At 43.8% G+C, this 18,276-nt stretch overlaps 1 protein-coding gene across 3 annotated transcripts; it reads left to right on the forward strand.

Annotated features, from left to right (window-relative positions):
• Positions 1-17,643, forward strand: HMGCR (3-hydroxy-3-methylglutaryl-CoA reductase). Of its 3 annotated transcripts, none has more exons than XM_078612538.1 (20): positions 1-159; positions 4,518-4,692; positions 4,947-5,058; positions 5,213-5,300; positions 5,419-5,503; positions 5,894-5,999; positions 6,144-6,250; positions 6,870-6,989; positions 7,668-7,828; positions 8,235-8,407; positions 9,322-9,545; positions 10,223-10,417; positions 10,548-10,706; positions 12,202-12,359; positions 12,963-13,068; positions 13,510-13,680; positions 14,404-14,544; positions 14,982-15,140; positions 15,740-15,894; positions 16,615-17,643. In XM_078612538.1, the coding sequence occupies exons 2-20, from the start codon at positions 4,528-4,530 to the stop codon at positions 16,667-16,669; spliced, it is 2,640 nt and encodes an 879-aa protein (XP_078468664.1). In that variant the 5' UTR covers positions 1-159; positions 4,518-4,527; the 3' UTR covers positions 16,670-17,643. The 3 variants fall into 3 exon arrangements, with proteins under 3 accessions (XP_078468664.1, XP_078468663.1, XP_078468665.1); XM_078612537.1 differs by lacking the exon at positions 1-159 and adding an exon at positions 1,532-1,667; XM_078612539.1 differs by lacking the exon at positions 1-159 and adding an exon at positions 1,682-1,766.
• The last annotated feature ends 633 nt before the right edge of the window (positions 17,644-18,276 follow it).

Here is an 18,276-nt window from a genome sequence, read left to right on the forward strand (position 1 = left end):
CGGCAGCAGCAGTGTCACCGAACGTGCACGCATCCTCATCACTATCATCCCTACCACCATCACCACCCCCACGACTCTTCTCTCATCACGAACCACCATCAAACAAGCCCAAGCAAGATCCGCCTGTGACTCAAGTTGAAGAGAAGCCGCTCTCACCAGGTCAGCTTCGGCGTTAATAATCAAATCCACTGCTGGATGGATACATCCACCAAGCCGTGGTCCATCTTATATCGCTCCATTTCTGTTATAAGTTATACATTGGTACTGTACTGTGTGTGTGGAAATTGTCCTACATTGTGTACGATGGATGGGTATGCTGTATACAATACTCATAATCACCAACATCTCGATCCACTGCTGGATCAAAGCCTCAGCTGATTTTAAATATTGTTCGAACCCGTGCCTTTTGGTGGTCATTAAATTTACGTGCTTGCTGAAATTGTTATTTTATTTGACACAATTCTAAGTGGCGATGCGTGCGATTTGTATGGAACATTATTTATTTTATTTATAGAAAACTAAAAGACGGTGGGCGTTGTTGCTGCTTGCCAACGACACAAATCAATCTAAAGTAAGAAAGGTGTCGTTAATTTTGCTACAATATTAAAATAAAAATTGCGTACAATTGTCGCGACTAGATATTCATTTACGGGTCCCATAAATGTCATTACAACAACATAGAATTGGGGAATGTACAGTATTGCATTTAGGTGCATCTTGTTTGTAAGCAAATTAAAATGACGACACATTAATCCGACAATTCAAATGTTGTCACATGCATTCGTATCTGCAAATGCAGCATCTTTATTTTATACGCAACTAAATTGACATACTATACTTTTGCATGCAAAAAAAACCCACCCACCATGGTATTATAAATGCACACAATTGCATTATAGGCAGTGGATTCAATGGGACAATTTGCTTTTCCCCTATTGGCTTAGCCCCATTGTCTCACCGTGGGGCGGGGCTCCGCGTCGACGCGGGATGTAATATGTGGTGAGCGCCGTCGACCAATGGGAGAGCGCGCCTGGGCTCATGCGATCTCGCGTTCGAAATCTCTACTCGGCATGCGCAACCAATGGGCCCGCGAGATTCCCCGTGGCCACGCCAATCGACTCTACGAAATTTAACGGAAATTCCCCCCCCCCCCGTCGCCCCACCCCCTCCTACACCCCCCTCCTCCAACACCCCCCCCCCCCACTAATCGACCCCCACCAACCCCCCTACACCCCCCCCTACAACCCCCCCACTTACAGCCCCCCTTACAACTCCCCCGACCCCCCACCAACCAACCCCCTCCCCTCCCACTCCGACATCACGCGGCTGTCACTCGTCTGGCGCGTGCAACCCGTGACGTAGTCACGAAGTCGGGGTGTTCCCACCACCCCACCCCACCGCCTCGCGATCGTTGACCAATCGGCGAGCGCCGTCTCAGCTCTTTCGCAAACTCGCGTTGACGCGGCAAAAGCGACTAACGGCCCCGGATGACGCGAAGGGTTGGGGGGGGGTCCCCTCCCTCCCCCCTTTTTTGTACGATGACGTCATCGCGTAAAGACGTCATCGCGTAATGACGTCACCGTCCCGGGCGTCTCCATGGTGGTGGTGTTGCCGCAGTGGCAGTGGTGGTGGGGTTAGAAGATTCCGGGGCTCATCGTTAACAGTCGGTAAGGCGAGAGAGAAGGGGTTTGGCAGTCGGGCGGCCCTTGAGTCTCGGTTCTTCCCCCCCATCCTGTTCGAGCTGCGGCCCGGGGGGTGAAGCGGAGGTTTGTTGCTGAGCCCGGGCGGAGGTCAAAGGCCTGGAGGCTTAGGCCGCGGCGTTTCTTATGTTTACGCTGTGTGTTGTCCGCATCCAGCGTGTTCGTCGTGTTGCATGGAGCCGCTTCGTGTGTGTGTGTGCCGTGCCCTCGCCGGTCACGTCTGCTCATCTCGTAGCCTTTGTTTAACAATCCTGGCTGCCGATGAGACCCAGAAGTTCGAAACTCGCGCAGAGTTTGCTTGTTTAAACGCGTCTAGATATTGGTTAGAAATGGCAATAGGCATTTGTGTATCTTATGTTGATGACATTCGTGAATGTGCTAGCGGGTTTTTTTATTACGATTCTTGAATTTGGTTCTATGGACCATACAGTGAACCACTGTCGTCTGCGTCCCTTAAACGTAGGTAGAGCAGCTAACTTACACCAACTTTCTCCTGAAACCCTCTCGTCGTGGCTAGCAGACATCTCGACATTAACATTTAGCTCCTGAACGTATTGGCATGCGCAAGAATAGAATATAATTGTGTTATATCGTATATTCCTTGGGGGTTCTGCCATTGGTTTATTGAGTTTCTGACGTACGTTTATTCGGTTCCTTTAATTTCTTCAAAAATACTCTTTGGTTATTTCGGTAAAGTCACGTAGGTATAAAATAAAAATAGGGGGGGTTGTAGAAGGGGGGAGTTTATAAAATAAAAAATATTTTATTTTATAAAAAAATGTATGAAATAAAAACAATTATGTTCTACCTACGTGCCTTTACCGAAAGAACCAAAGAGTATGGATTCCTGCAGTCACGAAAGCTTCAAATCAAGATTTTCTTCATGAAGTTTGTGTTAAATAAGACAATGTAATGGACGGCTACTCAGGTTAGTGTGGCGAGTTGAGTGGCTAGTATTGGGATTTCTCTTTAAACCTAACGTGAAGACCGGTCTCAACATATGGTCGCATGACGTGCGTCATTTATTTGGCAATGACGGGTTTTGATGTACATGTTACGTGGTTGCTGAAGTTGTTGGGAAACCGATGAGTCACACTTGTTTGTTAACTGTTTGTATTGGCGAGCGTGCAAGTATGTGGATTTACTTCAAAGTGTACTAAAAATGGCCTTTGTGGGTGCACATGTATTGTGTCGAACAGTTGTCTGTATTTGAGGTGTCACATGGAGTTTGAATGGGTGAACCTGGTCACAACAAAGTGACAACATTAAACGCTGGGTTTTATTTAGTTGTCAACGGAATGTGTGTTATATCTACAGTAACTTTAGGAAAGTCTATGTGATGTAATAATTTGCACGATTTCAAAACTTGACTCACTACATTGGGCACTTTTTGACATTGGGCACTTTCTGACAGTCGAGGAATTTTTATTGTTTTACAACATCCATGAAGAAAAATATTGGCTAACAGTTAAACGGATAAGGCACGCATGCTGTCTGAGCCATGTAAATAATGTCAGCATTTTCAAATGAGGTCAAGGTTGGAATGAGTCGGGTGAAGGTTGGAGTGGGTAAAATCTATTAGTTAAGATACAACAGTTCAACAGGTCAGTGATGGTAACAAGGCCAACATTCTAGATTTGAACCTTTCGTGACTGCAAGGATTCATACTCTTTGTTTTTTTGGCATCAGCAGTCGGTCATGCTTTCCCACCTGATGGCGGACGCTTGTGTTGCACCCGAAACGTCGTGATTTAATTTAGTTGTTTTCATTTTTTTTACCTACGTGACTTTACCGAAAAAAACAAAGAGAAACAAGGCCAAACTTCAGGCAGGTTGCTGATTGTGTAACTATAGACGAAACAATTATAATCATATCTAATGGGTACAAATTATATAGATATGTTACTTAACAGATATGAGTTTTAAATGCTTTTACTGTGACTTGAGTTCAGCCTTTAACCCTAGGGTGCTGCTTTAATAACAATTTCAACGTTTAAATATTTTACACTTCCATTGGTTGCATCTGGAAGACCTGCACATGCAATAATTTGCTCACCAGATGAGTTATGGATCCCTTTATGTACTAAGATGTTAAATGTCAGGTGTAAGTTCATGCAAGAGGCTGTGGCATGCACACCAAGACATCGGAAGACCTGAAGACTGGACCAGCACCCGGGACCCCTCAACCGAGGCTCTCGTTAGAGCCGGGTTGTAGCGGACCCGAGGTAGCTCAGACACCCTGGGACCCTCCCCGCGGCTCTCGCCAGAGCCGGGGTGTAGCGGACCAGGGGTGAGCGCCGTACCCTGCCTGGGACGGGCCAGTCCAGTCTTCCCTTGGCCACCGTGGCAAGGGACCGGTATGTAGAGTAGCCCGGAGTGTGTAGGACGCGCTAGAAGGAAGGCTGTACCTCCCTTAGGCTATGGGGTTGAAGGGGCCGTACCCCTTCGTGTTACAGTTGTACAGTTGTATTTAACAGAATTGTTATAATAAATGCGTGGCCTCCAACAGACGTCTCCATGTGGTTAGTTATAGACACAACACATGTAACATATGGGAACTCTGGTATACAATACTAATATTTGCACACCAACTCATTTGACTAGCATGGTAATGTATAATCATAAAACCGTCACTGCCTGTATGGTGTGGAGATAGCGCCTCATATAGTAGTGAATTGACAACTGGGTTGTGCATTTACATGCTCACTTGAAAGCTGAAATAGTGTAAAACAGTATTGCTTGAATCTATGCACATTTTTTCCAGCACACTGTACATTTTTAGCGTTCATTACATTTGCGTGTGTTGTCCTCTTGGCAGGTAGCTAAAGATGCTGTCACGACTATTCCGCGCCCATGGGCGCTTTGTGGCCACCCACCCCTGGGAGGTGATTGTGGGCACCATCACCATCACGCTCTGCATGACCTCCATGAACATGTTCATCGGCAACGACGTCGTCTGCGGCTGGAACTACCAATGCCCCAAAACAGATGAGGTAGTTAAGTGCATCAGGTTATTCTCTATGTTCGGGGAATGTGTTTATGAGCAAATATTTTCATGAAAGTACAATATCGTTTGCAGTGTAATATAATTTGTTAATCGGAGTGCATGTTGTATAGATGTAATGATAATAACAAAAAAAATTGGTGAAGCGAATCTAATAAAAACATTGAAAGTTACATTGTTTTGATTATAATTTGTGTTCCTGCGTGTACGAATAGATTTCACTTGTGCTTTTGTTACCCACAGGAGGTTCTCAGCAGTGACATTATCATTCTGACCATCACACGCTGCCTTGCCATCCTCTACATATATTTTCAATTTCAAAACCTGCGACAGCTTGGTTCCAAATATCTTTTAGGTGAGTGCTGTGAAACATATATTTTATACACTTAGAAGGTGGATGCTGCAGTTGTTGCAAATTCTTTTTAAGAGCCACTGTTAGTGACCAAGCTGATTATTTATTCTCACCGATTGTTGAATACCTGTCTAAATTGAATGTTTTGTCTTCCCAGGCATTGCAGGATTGTTCACCATCTTCTCAAGCTTTGTGTTCAGCACAGTTGTCATTCACTTCCTCGGAAAGGAGCTCACTGGACTCAAGTGAGTGTTGCAAGTCTCAAGTTTACATTTGTGCATGCATCCACATGTTATTTAAGAAAAATGTTGTACTCTCTACATTGTTTTGTTTGACACTAATATGCATGTGTTATTCTTTCAGTGAGGCATTGCCATTCTTCCTACTGCTTGTCGATTTGTCCAAAGCAAGCGCTCTAACCAAATTTGCCCTGAGCGCCAACACACAGGTACGTCAGTACTATACTATTCATCACTTGAGTGTAATGTATGGAGTTCTCAACATATAACACACAGCACACAGTTATTTTTACACAGCTGCTGACGTTCTCTACTCGGATATATTTGAAAGTATAATATGTTTAGCCATAGTCCTCCAGAATTCTTATATAGGTCGGAACAATAGTTCCACACTGCCCACCAGGGATTATTTGTCTGTCTTGCATAGCCACGCCCTCGATTTGTATTTCATAGAGCGCTTCGGGCGGGCTCAGCACCACGTGACGCGCCGCCCCACGCAGCTTGCACCGCATGACATGAATCGCACGAATGTGCTGTCCAACCAAGTTCCTACCTGCCCACTCTGAAGGAACGTGTTTTATTTATAAATTTTCCTGCAGGAAGAAGTGCGGGATAACATTGCCCGAGGAATGGCCATTCTCGGACCGACCATCACTTTGGATGCCCTTGTGGAGAGTCTTGTCATCGGAGTGGGAACCATGTCAGGTGTGTCTTCTGTCACCACGTGCTGCTAGTTAGTCCATTGTTATTGTGGGATTTTTATTTTTTGGCAGACAGCCCCCTCCCCCCCATTAGCCAGGTTACACGTGCAAACCTTTGTGTGCGCGTGTGTCTGTTTTGTTCGAGCAGGTGTCCGGCAGTTGGAGATCATGTGCTCATTTGGTTGCTTCTCCATCCTGGCCAACTACTTGGTGTTCATGACCTTCTTCCCTGCATGTGTCTCTTTGGTGCTTGAGGTAAGCAATATTGGCAAGTGAAGAGGATAAAACTAATTCAAACCACAGGGTGCAATAAAATAAAATATATAGCAGCAATGGCTATTTCTATGACCTCCGGTTTATTTAATCATAGCATCCATCCATCTCCCATGACTGATCCAACGATGAGGTCATTGGGACATCGTCTTAGCAGCTATGGTCAGATCTGGTCGTGTCTCCCTCCACCTTTCCTGGTTATCCATCTCACAAATCAGCTGGTTGTCGTTTAAACTTCATCATACTGTGATAATCTTAAGCAAAGTCTTCCCTGCTCACATTACTTTTCTAGTCCCTTAAAATGTGTCTTGTAGGATGGTTTTGGATAGTTTTTTTTTCTATTGATATATCCAAATGACTCAGATTTCCATTTTTTGATGGTGGCTATAAGTTTTTATTTCTGCCCTCATTGGGTGATAATTGGGCTGCATATATATTAATTAGTTATGTCCCATCATTGGCATCACTAGCATTTAAGCGATGTTAAATTATGGAATTATACCCTAACGGCAGCGGTTGGGCACGCCTTGGCAGATCTACAGCAATTGTTTAATTTCGGGACAATTTTGAGCAATTGTGGAATGTAAATGTTGGCTTTCAGGTATCTCGTGAGAGGCGAGAGGGAAGGCCCATTTGGCAGCTCAGTCAGCTGGCTCAAGTCCTACAGGAGGAAGAGGACAACAAGCCCAACCCTGTGGCCCAGCGCGTCAAGATCATCATGGTCCGTGTCACCCATGTGTGCTTTTACTTTATACAATAACAATGTACACCTATCACTTGCCAGTGATGTTTGCCATGGCCAGTCGTCATACTCGGGATTCTTAGCGGAATGTGCTAACCACTGAGCCACGGATCCAATCCTGTACTTTATATAGTATTTAAACATGTCTAAGGTTACGGGTATAGGTTATATGTCTATATATATGTTTACCTATCACTAATTTTTGTTATATTTGTACGTATGTTAGCAATAAAACTACCTGAATATTAAACTGTTGAAATCAAATTTTATGAACTTAAAATTACAACATTCAGGTGCAGTACTAATTTGTAATTGTTATTATAATTGTTACCCTTGAATTTCTCAAGTGGTAATTTCAAGCGGTTATGAAAAATACATATGTTAGATATATTGTCTCCAAAAAAAATCTGTAGAAAACTGCTAAAACTGGTTCTCACCTATACCTGACAAGCAGAAGTCAGTTGGAAACTTAATCATACATATTCATGATGGCTGGCTTCAGTGATGAGGTGTGGCTTAATGGTTATTTTAGGATTTATGAATAAGTGCTAATTGGAAAATTGGAAAACAACAAGCGGCTGTTATCCTGGCAATCCTCACACCCTAAATGCTTTCACAGATTGACATGTGCGTGTGTGTGGTTCCTGTGTGCCACAGTCACTGGGGCTAGTGCTGGTGCATGCCCACAGCCGCTGGCTGGCTGAGCCCATGGGGGAGAGCAGCCTCTCCAACTCTCCCGGAACCCTCGAAGACTTTAACGACAACTTGCCAAAACGCATCGAGCCCAGCGTGTCTCTTTGGCAGTTTTACTTTGGACGGTCAGTGAATCTCGCACACAAACACACACTATATATAAGTTTTAACAATGTTACTTGCTCGTCTGCTGTGATAAATACGAAATTATTTCCTTTATAAATGGTTATGGTTACAAAAGTTACAAAAAATTGCTGCTGGTTAGGTTCGTCTTTTTAATGTACGAGTAAAATAATGCACACATAGTATGTATCGCTGTCCGATGTTTTTTGGTTGTACAGCGTGTTGCATTTAACATTTTGAAGCAGCTCCCGTTATGTGGGGCGAAACAGCAGATTTGCTGAACAACACCTGATACGACCCAAAAACACATCGGAGAACTGTACAGCACAACTACGACAATCTATGTAGTGGTAATAATAGTATGTGATATTTGACATCTGACATTTATGTACGTATTTTGTTTCGTAGACTGGTGAGCATGGACATTGAGCAGGTGGTCACACTTGGCCTGGCACTTGTCCTGTCCTTCAAATATATCTTCTTTGAGAAGATAGACGAAAAGGCTGCCTCGGAGAACGGCCACGCTACCCGCCCACGCTCGCTGGAGCCCACGACAGATGCCGTCTCCATCAAGGCCAGGGGTAACGAGTGGCTCTGCTATCAACCCCACGCTTGAACTCGCCTTTTTCTCTCCTGCATGATAACGCGAAACAAGTTTCATGAAATGGGTGTGGTGTTTTGTAAAATGTACACGTGAAGCCCTTTGGTCTAGGCCAAAGGTCTTTAAAGACTGCTTCGTAACGTTATTTATCAAGGACCACCGTCTGGTGTTCACATGCATTGAGACTCTTGAAATATTGAGTTTTTTGTTTAAATCAAATTCGGAAAAAAATGCCCTTGTTATTTTGGTTGCCGACCCTTGGTCTAGCCTCTGCTCGATAAGGAATTCACCGTGTTGTGCAGGGTCGTGGGTTTATGCGAATCTAACTTAGCCATGCAGGCTGGGTTGGTGAAGATGTGGTGGAGCATAGATGTGAAAATATGGAGATGCAGTTTAGCAGTGGATTTTAATGCACACTGCCCTTTACTGCTGCCCATAGCAGCTCGAATAAACTTGATATCTCATGTCATTCTATTTGCTGTCATCTTCTGTTGAAAATGTACTGTGTCAGATATTACATTTATGCGAAGGGAATATTCTTTGCTTTTCACATCACTGTAGAAAACCTGTGCAGACTCATTGGGTTAATTATGGCCAGAGTTAAGGTGACTCCCTACAGTTATAATTGCGGTTTTAGCCACATCTTGTAATGCTATGTGTAATGTTTGTATCTTCAAAGTACACTGCATAAGGTAGAGACTTGTTTGATAAATAATTTCTTTCTAAAACACAAACTTTTGCTTTACTTAAGTTTAGAGCATTCAGAATAAACTTGATTTACTTTAATATACGGTGAGCTGAAACACTTGCACCAGATTTATATTTTTTCTTGTGAGCATTTGTCCCACTAGATATGGTTGCTAATTCTTGTTTGAACATTCTGGTCTTTTTTAGAAGACATGTTTGAAGTTATTAAACCAAAGAACCAACCCGAAATCGAAGCAGCGGTCGTCCCTGCCGTGATCCCCCGCCGGATATCAAGGCCTTCCTTCACACTGGGGGACACAGATTGGTCTCCAGAAGAGCTGACCGAGGAGCTACTGGATGAAGATTCAGAGGAGGATATTCCTGCTGAGCCACGGCCCATCGAAGAGTGCAAGAGCATCCTCAACTCTGAGGTGCAGCCCCCCCCCCCCCGAGCACACACAAGTGAAGCGATCACTTTGTCCTGCTCTCGTAAACAAATGTCTTGGCTTTGCCTTTCCGTTGTATATCCGCGTAATAATAATAGTATTTTGTCCATTATCCATATGAACTAGACTTGGATTTGCCATGGTTAATGTTTATTTAAATATAATTTTACATCACTGTTTAATTTTCTATTTTATGATTCCCAACAAAACATAATTAAATATATTTTGTGCATAATTCATCTATCAAATTATGCTTGTGAGATTCACTTATTTATGCTAAATTATTTTTTTGACAAATTATATAACTTTTTTTCCTTTAGTATAATGGATTGAATGAGATGGCACACACAGGTCGAAAAGGAATCAATTATTTATTCAAATTGCCCCTGAATCATATTTCATAGAATTGTAAAAATACAAAGGAGACATTACAGCAATACACTCTGCTGCTCCTAGCATAGTTTTCTAGCTTGGCCGCCTGAATGTGGTATTGCAGTTGTTGCTTTGCATCTACATCAGCCATACTAAAGAAGAAGACGAATTGTGGGGGTGGGGAAAGTGACACGGCAAATGAGGAAGTAGAGATAGTGGCACGAAACACCCTTGTGCACACGGAATCGGTGAATAATTCTAGTTTGTGTTTTCTTCTGCTGCCGTGGCAGAAGGGAGCCCGCTTCCTCTCCGATGCAGAAATAGTGCAGCTGGTGCAGGCCCGTTACATCCCAGCATACAAGCTGGAGAACCTCATGGAAACCCCGGAGCGCGGCGTCCACATCCGCCGACAGATGCTGGCGCAGAAGCTGCCAGAGTCCGACGCCCTCGCCACGCTACCCTACCAGAACTACGATTACTCGCTGGTGAGCTGCGCCGCTGTGGCCTACTGCCGTGCTCAATTGTTGGACGGGTTTATTGTAAAGGTGCGGCTTGGGCCTGGTGCCAGGGATGCGTGTCGCGCCGTGGCTGATTGGCGTGCCATTACGGCCGCAGGTGATGGGGACTTGCTGCGAGAACGTCATCGGCTTCATGCCGGTGCCCGTCGGCGTGGCTGGGCCCCTCCGACTGGACGGGAAGGACTTCCAGGTTCCCATGGCGACCACGGAAGGCTGTTTGGTGGCCAGCACCAACCGTGGCTGCCGCGCCATCGCGGTAAGTCGGCTCGGAGGGGAGTTAAAATGCTTTTAAATGACCGTTATGAAAGTCGTATGATGTAATATCCACGGTAACCTGTCAGCTAGTGACTTGGCTCATTTGTGGTTGCTTTGTGATTGTCTGAAATAATTCTGTGAATATTTTAGCGACTACATAACGTATACCCATATATGATACATTTATACATTGCAACGTTCATTTTTTTTATATTTATTTTTTCCCACTCGTGCCGTGTCATGAGACTAAGGATGCTTTTGAAACGCATAGAGTAGTACATCATCCTGTTATAGGACGGTCTGTGGTAGGAAATGATAAAATTGCTTCCAATATATTTTCCCATGTCCACTGGTCCTCAGTAGGTGGCAGCAATTTCTCACAGCAAGGGGCTGCACTCTGAAAAAATTAACCCGTATAAACAAAGTTTTTCACTATAAACCCTTTATATGCGTGGCGGCTAGAGTCCTCTCGTCCTCTGGCTTGAGATGGCTGCCACCTATGGGTCAGATGATTGCCTGCCAACATTAAGCAATTGGTAATTAAATATAATTTATTTTTTCCTAAAAAGTGTAAAATTTGGGAATTTATTTTTCACGAAAATAAATTGTCACGCACGACGAGTCTGTGTGCAAAATGTCAGCTCGATTGGATCACGGGAAGTGGGTTAAAAAACGACCGAAAGATTTGCACGGTCGTAAGCACGCAAGCAAGCAATTGAACTTAATATAAAGGATTTAAAAAGAGAGTTCAGTCTGCAACATAGTAATATCTTTACAAGACAATCTAACCAATATTTTTAAAAATAAAATGTAGCCAAATTAAGTGATGATACAAATTCAAAGTGGTGTTTTTTTGCGTAGTAATTTGTGACCATCAACTCACTGTACTCGATGATATGGTTTAATAATTATTAAACCATATCATCGAGTACAGTGAGCAGATGCCTGTGATTATCATCATAATAATACTTATTAAACCATTATAATGATGATAATCGCAGGCATCTGCCCAGAATTCAACCCAGAATGTCAGTAGTGCCAGCTCTGCGCACTGACCACTTGTGCACATGCTATTTAATAAAGAGTAAAGAAACACACCTTAAATGTGCCTTGGCTCAGTCCACCCTAGTTGGGTGTTATTTCAGGTTACTGTCCAATTATTGCAGCTGATGCTTATTGCGGAAGTGTTTCTATTGCTGGTAATATTATCTAGATTTGAAGCTTTCGTGACTGCAAGGAACCATACTCTTTCGTTTTTTCGGTAAAGTCACGTAGGTTGTTAAAAAAGGAAAACATAAATTAAATCATGAAGTTTGGGAGGCAACACAAGCCTCCGTCTTCAGGTGGAACCGTCACAGCAAAAATTACTGTAACAGGAGAAGGGAGCTCCAAGAGACAAGCCCTTAAATCCTGGCTCCTCCCTTTCCCTTAACCAGTATTTAAGGTCGTATGGTAATATTATTGTTAACTCATCTGCACGATCCGTCTCTTCACAGCTGGGTGGCGGTGCTCACAGCGCCGTCCTTGGGGATGGCATGACGAGAGGCCCTGTGGCTCGACTCCCTTCCGCCATCGAGGCAGCCAAGGTGAAGGGCTGGCTGGAGAGCCCAGAGGGATTCAACATCGTCAAAGAGAAGTTTGATAGCACCAGCAGGTAACTTCCTTTCCATGACAAAATGGTTGAGCCACATTGACCTGTTTTGTTGAAGAGTCTTGAAAGATGGCAAAGCAGGATATTGTTTTTAATAGTGACTTCTTTAAGCAGGGAGGTCGAGACACAATGCTGTTTTAAGCGCAGGAAAATATCACCACCGAATAGAATGTTGTAGCAATATCTCTGGACATTATTGAAGGCCACATGTTATGAAGCCTGTATAATTCTGTAGCTTCACACCATTGCAATATTCATGAACGTGAACTATTTGTTATTGTGTAAAAGCTTGGCTTACTCGTTTTAAATGTACATGTCCAGTCCGTTTGTCAATCCACTGCTGAATGACAGCCACATCACATGGGTTGCGGTGGTTATTTGACCGTACATCACCACGCTAAGTCAGTGCAAGTTGGTGAAGGCAGAGCACGGATGTACAGAGCAAGTGGATTTTTCTGCTGTTCCCGCTGCTGCCCACGTAAAAGCAGGTGGCATAGACTGCTGCATACATTGTCAGCTAAATATAGGGCATGCTTGCTATGTGTAGCCATTGAACATGTGTTGTTTCAAACATTAATTCTGTGTTTCGTTTGTGGGGTGGTGCAGGTTCGCTCGTCTGCAGCGGCTGCACGTGGGGCTGGCCGGACGCAATCTCTACATCCGGTTCCAAGCTCGCACAGGCGACGCAATGGGCATGAACATGATATCCAAGGTAGCTCTTCGTCAATACGACACAAACTTTTTAAAAGGACATTTTGCGCGATGGTAGCTAGAGAATGTGTCCATGAACGGACATCGGTGTGTCCCTCAATACTGGCTAAATGGGCCATTTGTTGCTTGTGATTTTATTTAAATATATTTTTTCATCTAAAAAAAACTAATGGTGGGAAGGTTAAAAACACCAATGATACCAGGAACATCACAAGGCAATTCTGGGTTACACTCCTGAAGCTCAAAAGTTGTTTAGCTTTCGAGTTTCAGGAGTGCAGTTTTCAATCTTTTTCCAAATTTCTCAATCTCCCAGCACATTCCCGTTGTGAGGGGGCACAGTTTATTATCATAGTGAGGTCAATGTAACTTCTACTAACCATGGCGAACGAGACCTAAAAGAAACCCTTCCCTCTTGCCCCCCCTCTCCCTGTCGCTGACCCAGGGCACAGAGCTAGCACTGAGCCGTGTCCAAGAGGAGTTTCCAGCCATGCAGGTGCTGGCCGTATCGGGGAACTACTGCACGGATAAGAAGCCGGCCTCCATCAACTGGCTACTGGGCCGAGGCAAGACGGTCGTGAGCGAGGCAGTCATTCCTGCCAAGGTGGTGCGCGAGGTAGGTTTTAAAATCTTTATTATTATCAACATCGCACCCTGCTGAGCGCAGGCTCTAAGATCCAAAACGCCAAGAAGCCAGCATCAAACAGCACTATTCAATGTCTAATGGGTAAGAGTTAATCCTGATTCTTGAATTGAGCATGGTTATATGAATGTGAGAAAAGAGATGATGGGAAGGGAATTTCCAAGTTGAGCAATGCAAGGAAAATAAGTGCTTTGACCTGCAAGAATGGAGGCTGAACACAGAATGTAGAGAGGAAAACAGTCGGTCTAATTCGATGGATTCCTCAACAGTTTCGACTCCCAAAAACAATGCAGCATTTCAAAAATGTTGTCCCTGTTAGACCCCCTAAAGGAGAGCAATGGAGAATCTACATTTTAATTCATTTGAGTGGGATCGTGGATGGGTTGTGTACATTTCTCGTGGGCATCCATGCGCCCGTTTGACATGTTGATACGTGTACATTTCTGTGTCCGACTTGAGTGGAAAAGGTGCAAATGGTTTAATTACAAATGATGCAGCAATTCACCAAGGAGATGTGCTTGAACGTTTAGCGAGTATGGGAATCTGTCCCATAGTGTTTACGTGGTATTGCTCGTAGTTTTTGCCACGTACGCAGGTTTCAAAAATTGGCTTTTTATTTGTAAAAACTGTTAGGAATGCTTCTTCTATGTGTGTAAGCAGTCTAATATAACCAATTATAAATGTCGATTTCTCTAGGTGCTAAAGACAACAACAGAAGCCCTGGTGGAGGTGAACATCAGCAAGAATCTCATCGGTTCAGCCATGGCGGGCACCATTGGAGGCTACAATGCTCACGCTGCCAACATCGTCACAGCCATCTTCATTGCCTGCGGACAGGTCAGAGGTCACCTGCAACACTGGCCCCTCAAGAGCCGCAACGGAGCCAGTCTTTAGACATTTCGAGTTAATACGTTTCCAAGGGCATTTCCACAAAGTAGGCAACCTAATTTGACAACACTTCAAACAATTGTGGAAATGCCTGCATGTGATAATTGTACATTTGAGGGAAAAAGGTATTTTAAAAAAAAATTGTGGAATATACCAAAAATGTATGCCTAAAGCAAATATTATTACCACATTTCGTGTTGCAGTATATTGTCTAAACACAAGACATTAAAAAGGAAATGTAAGTAAATTATCTGGAGCAAAAAAAAGTTTGTCAAGCTTTGGGTATTGGCCTCTACGAGGCACGACAAGCCGCCTGCTGGCTGCAGCGAGACTTCTTCAATGAATACGACAGCGATGGCGCTAACGTTGGTGGTGTCGCTGTGCAGGACCCTGCTCAGAATGTGGGCAGCTCCAACTGCATGACCCTGATGGAGGCAACCGGCCCGTACGGGGATGACCTGCATATCAGCTGCACCATGCCATCCATCGAGATTGGCACTGTCGGAGGTGGCACCAACTTGGCCCCACAGCAGGCCTGCCTCAAGGTGAGCATGGCGCCAAGATTGTGGGTACCACCAACAACAGCTCTGCACAAGTGGTTATAGCTCTTGCCAGTTATTGTGCTGTAATTACATTAAAAAAAATACTGAAATATTTTCAACATTTACACAATTACAGTCCAGCCCTGTGGTTAGAGTAAGGCGTGCCCAATAACATGAAATTTGCAACTGGCTAACAGGTGAAACCAACGAAAAAGGTGAGAATTAATGGAAAAAATTCAGGGGTTTTAAAGTAATTGAAAGCTCATTTGGAATGAAAACTATAAGCAATAATTAAAAACTGGAGTTGTACACCCATTGATTTTCAATGCACAGGTGTTCAAATCCCAGTCTGGGGTCAACTCTGCCAATAATACCTACAGGGCCAATACAATTTATATCATCTTGTCGCAAGTTAACTTTCGATATACTGCCCCTGCCATATGAATGTGGAATTTGTTCAACTGGATCAGGGTTGTGAAAAGGAGATGCACACCCCACACTCAATCGAGTGGGACACCACTTGGGACTTTCATGAAGAGCAAATTAATTGAGCTGTGGTTTAGTTTTTGACGCTGCGTGTGTGTGTTTGTGTGTACACGAAGATGCTGGGCATCCTGGGCGCCAGCAAAGATGATCCAGGCTCCAACGCCTGCACGCTGGCACGCGTGGTTTGTGGCACCGTGCTGGCTGGAGAGCTGTCCCTCATGTCGGCACTGGCAGCCGGACACCTAGTCAAGTCCCACATGATCCACAATCGGTATGTGTCACACCTGGTCGCCCACACCCCGTTGCTGGGAGAATGACTTCTTCAAAGAAAGCATTGTTGCGGCTAAATAGCTCGGGTGTTGCCAAACAATCAGTTACTAATAATATAGACTGCTCCTATGTCAGTAACAAGATTCATTAAATTTCGATTTAAAGTTTTCGTGACTGCAGGGATTCATCTTCTTGGTTCTTTCGGTAAATTCACGTACAATTATTTTTATTATTTTATTATTTCCATTCTACGTGACTTTACCGAAAGAAGGAAGAAGAAGATTCATTAAGTGTGCTTGCCCTGGTGCAAATCCCACATTTTAATAGCTCCCACGGCTAAAATTACTGATGGATCCACACTTTAATATCTCGCACAACTAAAATTACTTGTGGCTACAATTCCAATTTGATTTATACTTCTCTAACAAATGTAGAATATATTTTTGGGACATAGGGTAAAAACAATAGTATCCCAATACTGGAAGAGAGGAGAAGTACATGTGAATGCATTGTCTTAACAAATAATAAATACCAGGACTTGTAATGTCCTGGGAAGCCTTACAGGTTTCCCAGTACAAGCTTGGAATCAAAGGACAATTCTAGGAAAACCAGGACAGTTGGCAACCCCCCCCCCCCCCCCATTTACTTGCCATGGTTTCTTTGGTAATCGTCCATGCAAATGTGTAACGTCTCACCCGCCGTATGATTGTTTTGTGCACAGATCCAAGATTAACCTACACGAGGTGACTGGGAACTGTACCAACAAGGCCGCCTGATGGAGCAGTGGAGTCATCATAATGGAGACAACACACACACACACAACCGCGGTGCGGGTGTTAACAAAGCCACGTGCTTATTGGAACGACGTTGCAGCTGGTTATGACGCTGTGGTAGGCGGGAGGCAGTGAAGGCATCCTGCGTTTGCAGGCCAATGATCCGCTCACATGTACCCCTTTCCTCCCCCTCCCCGTCATGTTTCACGTTCCCCAAAATGTTAGGTAATGAGTGTTAGACGTTGCAGTTTGTCTTGTATCAGAGTAATGGTTTCAAGACGAGAGCTATCTTGCCAATTTTTTCCAACGTTTTGTTACGGTCCTGACGTTTAAATGTTTGTTCTTAATCATATCATTCCATGAACAAAGTCGGCTTTGGAAGGGAATGTTGTCCAAATATTTTACAATTAAACCCCTGACTTTGTTTTATGAATTTAATTTGCGATTGTTTCCATCAGCTGCTTGAACATGGCTCTGTGATGTGTGAGTACCAAATTCATAGCCAGTGGAGAATTTGCTTACATGAAATACAAATAGCTTAGTGTTTTTTTTTATAAAAGTACTGTTGACCCTCAACAGGTAAATATTCAGTACAGACATATACATTTGCTTCATGTTTTAGTTGCTTGTGTAAATAACCAGTTTTGTTTACATTGTTGCTTTTAAGCCCATGGTTTTGTAAACCTGAAGATTGCTTTGTAGCCACATTGCAAGTCCTGTACATCATAAATCGGTGTTCTGAGTTCACTCGTATGAAGATCTGGGCATTGTCTCCACGTCGTCAATGGTTCAGTTGAAGTTTTAAGGCACTTTTGGTATGCAGATTAACTTTGCTGTGGTCTTGCATACATCACTTTCAGAACGGTGGCTTTCGGTTGTAAAGACTTTCTTGTGCATTTGCTTTGTGCATTGCTTCTTATGCTGTGCTGCAGTGGGATGTAAAACGGTACATCATTAAAAAAAAGGCACAACCCAAACTTTAAACGCTGGTTTTTGTTTTTAAGTTGTTTGCTTTATGGAACTGTATTCTGAATTTAATAAACGAGGGTTTACTTTCCTAATTATTGGGACACTGCTTTAAATATCGTCGATAGCAAACACTGTCAAGTATGGTCAACATTTTCTGTGCAAAAACTCTTTGCGTCCATAGTTACTGGTGTGATGCACGCCACCCTGCAGTAGATTTGAGCGATTGAACATTTGCAAGCGCCTGCGCTCTTGACCCCGAAGCTTTGAGTTTTCTGCAACCATAGCAAAATCCCCAATGCTTTCCCAGGCTTGTGGCCATGCGGTGTTTTTTTATGCACGACTGCGCAATGGCATTAAGAAATGCTCACACAACAAAAACATTCCATCTATATGCAACGTTTTAGTCCCCGACAACAAAACATCCCCGAAAAGGCTTAGGCAATTTATAAATTGCGTTAGGCCATGATTTATCGTTCCATTTCCGATTCCCTACGGGAAGTTTGCAAGGGGGGGGATTGTGTAAATTTCTGCGAACCAGCATTAAGATCGGCATTACTCTTCGACATAAGCTGCGTGGAAGGAGAGTTCTGTGTTGTAGTTGTGTTTGAGCAGGTGTGTGCCTCTTCTGTAGTTGTTGGTGT

The sequence above is a fragment of the Lampetra planeri genome, chromosome 39 (genome assembly GCF_965212315.1).
Source record: "Lampetra planeri chromosome 39, kcLamPlan1.2.h2, whole genome shotgun sequence".
Taxonomy (NCBI): Eukaryota; Metazoa; Chordata; class Hyperoartia; order Petromyzontiformes; family Petromyzontidae; genus Lampetra; species Lampetra planeri.